Below are 10,540 nucleotides of genomic sequence, written 5' to 3' on the forward strand. Positions count from 1 at the left end.
TATGTCGAAGAAAGATATGTATATAGAAAGACATGTTTCGTGCTAATAGCGCGCTCTGTGAACGCAACTGTACAATACCACCAGGTTAGATAACTTCCGATACCGATCTTTGTCTCTATGTTGTCTGTGCCACGTAACCACGTTCCCGCCTGTTCATCGACAACCACATTATTTAAATTTAATCAGAGGTAATCCTCCTTTTGTTTTATAAATCAAGTTTTATTAAACATAAAATAAAGTTTAAGAATGTTTTGTAGATATTTTCCATAATATATTTTTCATAAATTCTTAATAATTTGTCGAGAAAAAAACATTTCATGAATATTTATAGGTTATGCTTTGCTTTTAGAAAGTCGCGTGTTTCACAAAAAATAATTTACAAGTCCAGCATCATTAAATATTTGCATATTCATCATTTATTTTAGGAAAGGTTAATCAGTTTTTTATGTTTATAATACGATTGAAATATACATTAACCTCAATAATGAATCAAATATTTCTGCTCTATATACTTTATCATGAAATTACATTTTCTTATTTTCGTTTTTATTTATATATTTCTATGTATTGCAATTATACCTAATAATTCTACACTACACATTTGATGACTTACTATAATTTTAATAATTAATTAAATAGTTAAAATATTTAAAAGACATTACAAAAATTCTCTATCTCTTTATAGCATATTATTTGTGTAATAATAAATTACTGCATATAAATTTATAACTTTTTATGTAAAGCAATGTTCATTAGTTGAGTTGCTTGGCTCATATTCAACTGTGTTAAATTTCAGGTGTGATATTACTTGAGAAGAATTCCCAATAAAATCCATTGATGATGTCTGAGCAAGGTTCATCATACAAAGTAAGATTCCTTTTATTCTAAATACGAAATACTTAAAAGATAATGTTCTCTTTTTATTTGCTCTTATTATTTTAATTTAACAACAAAGCACTAGATAGATAAATCAAATTAAATATTAGAAACCTCTCATTGTCTAAGCTGAATCTTGATTGCTTCAATAATTTCTGTGTGAATTTAAATTCTAACTTCCAACGTTGTAAATTGTGCGCCGATTACTTTTCGGTCTTAAAACACAGCTACTATTGAAAATAACTTATTGCGAACAATATTACCTCAGCCAAGTTTCGAACCTGGAGCCTCCCTTTCATTCCGTGACGGGCGTCTTACCAATTCGACCACTGAGGCTGTGGTAATTTCAGTTTTTTCAAAGATGACGCTGATGAGCATCGAATGTTAAATCGATTAATTGATTTACATTAATTATTCTAATAGTGGCTGAGTTTTAAAACCGAAAAGTAATTGGCGCACAGTTTACAACGTTGGAAGTTAGAATTTAAATTCACACAAAAATTATTGAAGCAACCAAGATCTAGCTTAGACCTGCAATTAGAGGTTTCTAATATTTAATTTGATTTATTTATAAGGGGTCGATATTTCGATCTGATTGCTAGATAGATAAAATGAACTGTTATAAAACAAACATGTGACTAAAAAAATTGTATATATATATATATGTACTTTACTGTTTTACAAAAGGCGTCATGATGCAAAATATCTGAAAAGAATTATAAAAAGAAATACTAGAAAAATGTCATGAAAAATATGCAAACAGAAATGCATTATAAGGAAAATGTATTGGAAACTTCTGCTTCCTCTACCTCATTAAACAGACCATATGTTAATTTTGCAATGGTTGAAAAGTCTGCGGATAACATTTCAAGCAATGTATCATCTCACAATCAATGTATCAGCCCATCTCGTGCTCCTGCTGAAAATGATGAAGTTTTATGCCATAATTTAGAATCATCATCAGATACACTTATAAATTATCTTAGATGTTGGGCAATTACCCATCATATCGCTTGCGACGAAGTTTTCTCTTTTTTCTCTTTTCTCCGCCCTCCCGTTGTACGCGGACGGACGGGTGTTGCCGTCCCGCTCTCGCGGTCGCGCGCGGATCTTAAGGCGAAGGCGCGCCGACGACGGGGAGTGTGGTCGCCGGGCGCGAGAAGCGCGGGGTGCGGGCGGATCGAGTCGTCGGCAAAAACCGGGGGAAAAGGATAACGCGCCGGAAAGGAGCGGGATTTCGGTAGCTCCGCGCGTACCGTGCCGAAAGCCGAAGGCTCGACGCGAAACGAGGTTGGGCGCCAGACGCGGTCTTTCACGCGTCACGTCGCGATATTCGCCAAAGGGGCACGAACGATCGGTACCGGCCTTCGCCACGGGCAGGCTAGCTCGCCTAACGGTAGAGGGGCTGTGGTTGACGCCAAGATTCCAGAGGCTACGGGACTTAAGGGGCTCACACGACGGACGAGACACACGAAGAGGGACGGACACGAAAAGAAACTCAAATAATATAATTAATATAAATAACAACGGGTTTAATATAAGGCGGCGTTAACACGCCGGTGGAGTGGCCGCTCTAACGGGCGGCGTCGCAAGCGACAATATTACAAGCCCCGTGATCGGGGGAACAACGCGCCGCGATACTCTCTGCGACACGGAACGCTCCGGCGCGAACTCAACGGCAGAAATTATATACGCGATAAACCCTACTCGGACGACACGGACGCACTCGACAGGAATTTTCTCGCGAACGGTACGAACACCGTCGCACACGCAACACTCGGCCGGGGCGCTTTGCCCGCGAGACTGGGTACTCGGGCCGACGCACAGTGGGGCAAATTAGCACGTTTTCGTTCAAAACAACTTTTAGCCAAAAGTATATAACCGATTGTAATGATTTTAGTCTCAAATTAAAGCTTATGAAATTCCTCAGAGATCTGTCATGGCCGATTTTTTATAAACGTTTTTCCTTTTTTTTATTTACGTGTAAATGTGAGAAAATGGAAATGTTCGTTGTTTTAAGATCGCGATATTCATTTAAACTTTGAAAAATCACACGGAATTTTAAACAATTTGCTACAAATTGATATTTGACTTAAGTTAAATTTACAAAAAGAAGTTTTATATACAGCGTGTCCCAGACCACCCGTATCAGCCAAATATCTCGAAATCCGAGAACGGCTGCAAACAAAAACGTTTCAGACAAAAGTTGTTTGGTTTGAAGGGGGCCATAAGATGGTACCATTGGTTTGACCTTGAAGAATTATTTGAAAGTCACATAAAGGTCACACCAATTTTTTTAAATGGCATCCCCTATTTTTTATTACATATTCTTGTAGCTGACCTCGAGAGCTTTCCAAAACGCTTTAATAAAGTATTTTTGTATTAAGAACTTTTTGAGTTATTAAAGTTTGAAAGTTCCAATATTTTGACATAAATTACAAAATATCTTGTAAAATATTCATTTTTTTATCATCTTACCTTAATACTTTTTTGAACAGAATAATGAGACAAATCAACCGGTGTAAAGAAAACACAATTGCTAAAAAATTTTTTTTTATTACTTGTTATAAAATTGTGTTTTCTTTACACCGGTTGATTTGTCTCATTATTCTGTTCAAAAAAGTATTAAGGTAAGATGATAAAAAAATGAATATTTTACAAGATATTTTATAATTTATGTCAAAATATTGCAACTTTCAAACTTTAATAACTCAAAAAGCTCTTCATACAAAAATACTTTATTAAAGCGTTTTGGAAAGCTCTCGAGGTCAGCTACAAGAATATGTAATAAAAAATAGGAGATGCCGTTTAAAAAAATTGGTGTGACCTTTATGTGACTTTCAAATAATTCTTCAAGGTCAAACCAATGGTACCATCTTATGGCCCCCTTCAAACCAAACAACTTTTGTCTGAAACGTTTTTGTCTGCCGTTCTCGGATTTCGAGATATTTGGCTGATACGGGTGGTCTGGGATACCCTGTATATAAAACTTCTTTTCGTAAATTTAAGTCAAATATCAATTTGTAGTAAATTGTTTAAAATTCCGTGTGATTTTTCAAAGTTTAAATGAATATCGCGATCTTAAAACAACGAACTTTCCATTTTCTCATATTTACACGTAAATAAAAAAAAAGGAAAAACGTTTATCAAAAATCGGCCATGACAGATCTCTGAGGAATTTCATAAGCTTTAATTTAAGACCAAAATAATTACAATAGGTTGTATACTTTTGGCTAAAAGTTGTTTTGAACGAAAACGTTTGCCCCACTGTGCGGCGTGGCCGCTCTCAGGGTTCTTTTTGGTTACACCAGAGTTACTGTGATAATACTGCGCTTTTGAAACAGGGCCACTCCTGAGACACGCCCCATTATCGTGAAATAAACTGACCGTCGCTGGAATGCGGGCGGCAAGGGGACAGAAGTAGGCGTTTGTCTCAAAAATCCGGCCAGAAGTGCAAATAATTCCGAGCATTAATATAGAACTTTTCTATTCAGTTTACCCCGGTCTATCTACCATCTACGGGACATCCGGGAATTAGGGAACACCCTATATATCCACTTTTCATCGCCAGTCACAATTCAATAGAGAAATGACTTTCTCTTGTACCTGGCGAGCAGCAAGTGCTTTTCCTGCTGTCTTTCATTCAGTTCATGTGGAACCCATTTTCCCATCTTCTGGATCTTTCCCATGGCTTTCAAACGTATGGAGACGGCTTTTTGTGTCACATTTAATTGATCCGCGAGTTGTTGCGTTTGAGCGTCATCCTCATCCAACAATGCTTGCAATTCGCTGTCTTCAAACTTTTTCGATGTTCTTCCACGTTCTTCGTTTCTCACGTCAAAATCGTCACTTTTAAATTTTTTAAACCACTCAAAGCACTGTAATTTACCCAGAGCATGCTCACCGTAAGCTTCGACAAGCATTCGATGCGATTCTGCAACGGTTTTCTTCAAATGGTAACAGAAAATCAATGCTGTCCGCAAATCGTAGTTTCCAGGCACAAAATTCGACATGTTCATCGCTATTAAAAACTATGCTGTTGTATGAAACTTGTATTGTTGTGAGTTGAAAATCTTTATCAGATGTCAATACGGACTTCCGTTTCCGGCGGCGTAGAGTGAGTAGAGCAGAATCATTGGGGAAAGAAAAGTGGACAAAACCCAGTGAGAAATGATTCGTCGATCAATATCGAAACGATGTCGAATCGACGTCAATTTGACGGTATCGATGTCGATTCGACATTGTTTCGACTTCGATCGACAAATCATCTCTCACTGGGAAGAAGACGCAAAGATCTCTATGGAAGAAAAGAGAGGAAGGAACAGGTACAGAAACAGGAAATATAGATTTGTGGAAAGAGAAGGTCTGAAGGAAAAAATGAAGAGGAGGGAGGAAAAGTGGAGAAGTGAAAGGGAGGAACTTAAGGAAAGGATAGAGAAACTGGAAAGGAAGTGGAGTGAGACAATGGAAGAGAGAAAGGAAGAGGAAGTAGTCAAAAGACTGGAAGAGAAAGTTAAAAAAATGGAGAAAGAAAAGGAGGAGGAGGATAAAAGGAGAAAGGAGGAAGGGAAAGGAAAGATAGAAAAGAGAGTTAAGATACTGGAGAGAAGAGAACAAGAGAAGGAGAGAGAACGAAGGAAGAACAATATAATAGTAAAAGGCATAAGAACTACAGGAAAGGGAGATATAAGAGAGGAAGTTGAAAAGATCTTAAAAAAGATAGGGCTAAAGAAAGGAATAGAAAAGACAAAGAGAATTAGGGAAGGAAACGAGGGAAAGGGAGAAATGGTTATAGTGGAGCTAGATAGTGAAGAAGAGAAGAGAAGGATAATGGAAGGGAAAAGAAAACTGAGAGGAAGCAAAATATGGATAGAGGAAGATCTAACGTACGAGGGGAGAAGAGTGAGATGGATGTTGAGAAGGATAGCGGAGGAGGAGGAAAGGAAGGGTAACAGAGTGTAGAGAGGAAATGGGAAGTTGAGAATCAACGAAGAATGGTGGAGATGGGATGTGGAAATGGGAGGGCTGGTGGATGGCAAGGGAGAGAGAAGAAGAACAGAGTTGAAAGAGAGAAAAGAAAAACCCAGGGAAGAGACAGGGGAGGATAGAGAGGAGGGAAACTAAGGGGGGAGGGAAGAAGAGGGGGTGAGGAAAAAGGAAAGAAGAAAAGATATAAAGGTGACATTTTGGAACGTAGCAAGGGTCAAGAACAAGGATTTTTGGAAAGGGTTGGAAATTGGGATGTGGTAACGTTGATGGAGACGTGGGCAGAGGAGAAAGACTGGAGCAAGATAAGAAAGAATTTACCTAAAGAATTTAGATGGAGAAAGCAGGCAGCGAAGAGAGAGTGCAGGAAAGGAAGAGCAAGGAGGGGTATAATAATGGGGGTGAGGAAAGAACTGGAGAGTGAAAGAGATAAGGGAGATGGAGGGGAGGAGATGGAGGGGATAATGAAGGGGATAATGATGAGAGAAATAAGGATGGAAGGGGAGTACTGGAAGATAGTAGGAGTGTATGTGAGAAATGATATAGAAAAAAAGTTAGAAAGATTGAAAGAGTGGATGGATGGAGAAAGTGGTGGAGGAAGGACAATAATTAGTGGGGACTTTAATGCTAGAACGGGAAGGAGGGGAGGTAGAATAGGGGAGGAGGGCGAAATAGAGTGGGAAAGAAGAAAATCGAAAGACGGAAAGGAGAACAAGGAGGGGAAAGAATTAATAGACTTCATCAATGAGAGAGGTTGGATGATTTGGTTATCTGGGACTAAACATAGCTTTGTTTACATCCCCTATTATGTAAACAATCTCTACAGAATATTCCATTTTTATCGATTTTTTCCTAAAGAGAATAGATTGAATGGGCTAAATTGAGTATAAAAATCATAATTTTCAAAATTTGCAATACTCTTTGAGTAATAAACAAAAATGTCTGAGCGAATAAGAGACGAAAAGCGATAGGGTAGACTCGGAAGACATGCAAAATGGTTTATTTGTTTATATGTTCTCTTATACGATCCGATAAACGAGGGATAAGTCCAGCCTACCGCTTTTTGTATGCTTATTCACTTGCACTCAGACGTTTTGTTTATTACAAAAAGTATTGCGAAAATAGTATATAATTTTCTATTAAATTTGCTTAGCTCTATTTCTTCTCTTTAGATAATTTAGGTAAAATGGAACATCCTGTATATTATATACAGTAAAATTAGAGAGAGCTGTCTCTAATATTCCTCTTGTAAGCATAATATTTTCTGTATTTAAAGAAATTAAACATTTGAGGATGCAATTAGAACGACTTACGTTAATTATTATGTTAATAATATTAGGTTGAAACATTGTAACTACAACAATTTAATAAAATTTGCCAGTTGGGTTCACAATAAGCTTACCTTTTTTAATTTTTAATCATCACTGGAGACTATAAATGACATTTTTCTTTCGTCGATTTAAATTAATTTCAAAATTGCAAATTATAAATTATAAATTAAATTGTAAATTATCATAACATTGTTATGGGAATCAAATAAAATATCTACCGTTATAATTGTTTGAAAGTTACAAAAAATATTTTTCTCATATACAATTAATATTATGTTTAACATATATTATATAATTAAATTTTTTAAATATAATTTTTAAACTTTAAGTTTTAATATTATAAACTAATGGAAAAGAATTTTTTCAGAGTTTGTTTTACCGAGGAATCATATACCACAACGAAAGGTAACAACAACGTAGCCCAACAGACTGCAAAAATAATTCGCCAATATAGCTTAAGAAAGATGCCTGTTCGTTTCATATATGTTAATTGAAGTGAGGAAGCTTCAAATCTGCAACAAATTTTTATTTCAGATTAAATCGTAGAAATTAAAATTAAATTTTCTAAATTTATAAATTGTTTTGATGTAAATTCCTTTTTACAATAATATACAATATTATGCTTTATTAACATATCCTCTATGTTAGCTTTAAACCCATTTCTTTATCTACGCTTTATTTTGTTGCACTAAAATGTTAAGTTCAACTAACATTGAAACTGTTAAAAGTCATTACATTATACATTATAATTACACTTATTACTCATTTAGGTAACCAAAGTAGATTTTAAGAAAGCAGAAAAAAGATTCATATTTATAAAATAACTGTGGATATCTATAGAACACTTATGGAATATATCTTTGTAATTGTATACGAACGTCAGTTTTAAAAGTGTAGATTTAAAGAATATTGTGTATAAAACTTTCTAATAAGAAATGGAATAGGTTAAAACGTCAGAAAATACTACTTTTGTGAAAATTTACAACAAATTTCACCTGAATTTATTTTTACATATAAAGGCAACAAGAAACGTAACCTTTGCTGCGTTTCAGATCCAACTTCAGCTTTATTCTCGGCTTTAAATGCCTTTGTTCCATCTTTTTTAGCCATAAATCAATGTGTTTCGCGTAAAAAGAACTCCTCTAGGTTACATTAGTGTTGTTTCATATATTACAGAAGAAAATCGGCTTATTGAACTTTGTAACAATTCTTTAGTACTTATATACATACTATGTGGACTCATACATATTAAATTTACATGTATGTATACAGGGTGTTTTGGTAAGGGCAGGTAATTAATTTCTCGTGGGCTTGTAGAGCAGGCAAAAATAACTTCAACAAGTTCCTATAAACTTGTTTTATAATGTTTCTTTATCGAAATAGTTATCTTTAAAGTTAAAATTTCTGAATCAATATTCTTAAATAATTATATATATATAGTACTGTTCAGATCTTAATAAATTGTAATAATTATTTTTGCATTTTGTAAAGATCTTTAAAACAATGTGATAATGTTTTAGATACCATCCCACACAGCACCGAAATATTTCAGAAAGCTCTCAAAAAGCTGTCAATGAAATATGAAACCTTTCAAAAAAATATTTCAAACATGTTTCAGATACATGAAATGTCCGCGTAGATGAGACTAAAAACTTACCTTTTTTAAAGAAAGGTAAAAAAATGCACCAAGTATAAGCTCCAATTCAACCGAATATATTTTGTTACTCTATCTTTTTTGCAAAAGTATGTTCTCTACAAAAATATCTTCTCTACAAAACTATCTTCTCTACAAAAGTAATGATATCAACAAATGGCGCCAAATATAACAACTGATATTTATACAAACTATTAGTTGCTTTAGTATTAGTTTTTGATTAAAAAATGTTATATTTCTTAAAAAAATCAAACTAAAGATTTTATTGGAAAAAATAATGGAGTTAATAATAAAACACCGATGAAAAGAATAGCAACTGTTTACAAATTTAGGCCAGTATTCATAGTCGGATCTTACATTCAAGACCGTCTTGAATTTATCTAAAGATGCTGTATGGAACATTTGATTGGTTGCGGAGTATCTAGAGATGATCTTAAGACGGTCTTGAATATAAGATCTGACTATGAATACCGGTCTTAGAAACGCTGTATCTATTCAGGCGAATTAAGGCCTGTGTCCATGACGCTGGTACTTGGTCCAAGTTCTAATTCCGCGAAATATGTAGCAAATCAATATAGCTGTTCCACAAAAGCTGCAAGTTGATTGGCTACGCATTTCTCAAAACTAGAACTTGGACCAAGTACCAGCGTCATGGACTCAGGCCTTAATTCGCCTGAATAGATACAGAGTTTCTAAATTTCTAAACAGTTGCTATTCTTTTCATCGGTGTTTTATTATTAACTCCATTATTTTTTCCAATAAAATCTTTAGTTTGATTTTTAAGAAATATAACATTTTTTAATCAAAAACTAATACTAAAGCAACTAGTTTGTATAAATATCCGTGTTATATTTGGCGCAATTTGTTGATATCATTACTTTTGTAGAGAAGATAGTTTTGTAGAGAAGATATTTTTGTAGAGAACATACTTTTGCAAAAAAGATAGAGTAACAAAACCCAGTCAGCACAGATATTCCCTGAATGTACATACACAGGATATCCGTAAGATTCAAAGTACATCTATTGAATCTTGTAGACATACATAGGATGTTCAGAAACGTATAAACGTAAATGAGATGTCCATAATATATCTTATGTACACACAAATATGGATATAAGTAGAAGCTCCAAAAACTTATATATGTAGAATATACTAAAATGGATATACGTATAATGAATATCCATAGTACATACAATATACATACGCATTTGATATGTACAGTACTTGTAGAAACATATATGCATAGAATATACTCAATCGGATATGCAGATAGCGGACATTCGTAGTATGTCTTATGTACATGCACATATGGATATACATAAAAGATCCAAAAACGCATGTACGTAAGATATAGAAAAATGGAGATACGAATATTGAATACCTATAATACATCTTACGTATAAACGCAATGGATATTTGTAATAACTCCAAAAACGTGTAGACATAGGATACACGAAAACGGATATACGAATATTGGATATCCACTGTACGTCTAACATACGCACGCATTTCACATATACGTATATACAATATACCAAACAATATTTATAAATATTTACAAAATATTTAAAAGATTTATTTTAGTAGTTTATAAATATTTTATAGATATTTTTTGTATATCCTACTTTCAGAAACCTGTGTACATAGGATATACAAAAAATATCTATAAAATATTTATACAGGGTGTCAGAT

The 10,540-nt window shown here is 34.4% G+C and overlaps 1 protein-coding gene across 1 annotated transcript in view; it reads right to left on the reverse strand.

Moving 5' to 3' along the window:
- The window catches only part of LOC105557176 (protein I'm not dead yet-like), a 19,853-nt gene extending 14,964 nt beyond the window's left edge, over window positions 1-4,889 (reverse strand). Inside the window, exons 1-2 of the mRNA XM_012004349.1 lie at window positions 4,483-4,889; window positions 4,090-4,228 (exon numbers count right to left, since the gene is read on the reverse strand). Of these exons, the coding sequence (XP_011859739.1) occupies window positions 4,090-4,228; window positions 4,483-4,889 (546 nt within the window). The remainder of the gene's footprint in view (window positions 1-4,089; window positions 4,229-4,482) is intronic.
- Between the last annotated feature and the right edge of the window lie 5,651 nt (window positions 4,890-10,540).

The sequence above is a fragment of the Vollenhovia emeryi genome, unplaced genomic scaffold (assembly GCF_000949405.1).
Source record: "Vollenhovia emeryi isolate VEMERY1.0 unplaced genomic scaffold, V.emery_V1.0 DF939583.1, whole genome shotgun sequence".
Lineage (NCBI taxonomy): Eukaryota > Metazoa > Arthropoda > Insecta > Hymenoptera > Formicidae > Vollenhovia > Vollenhovia emeryi.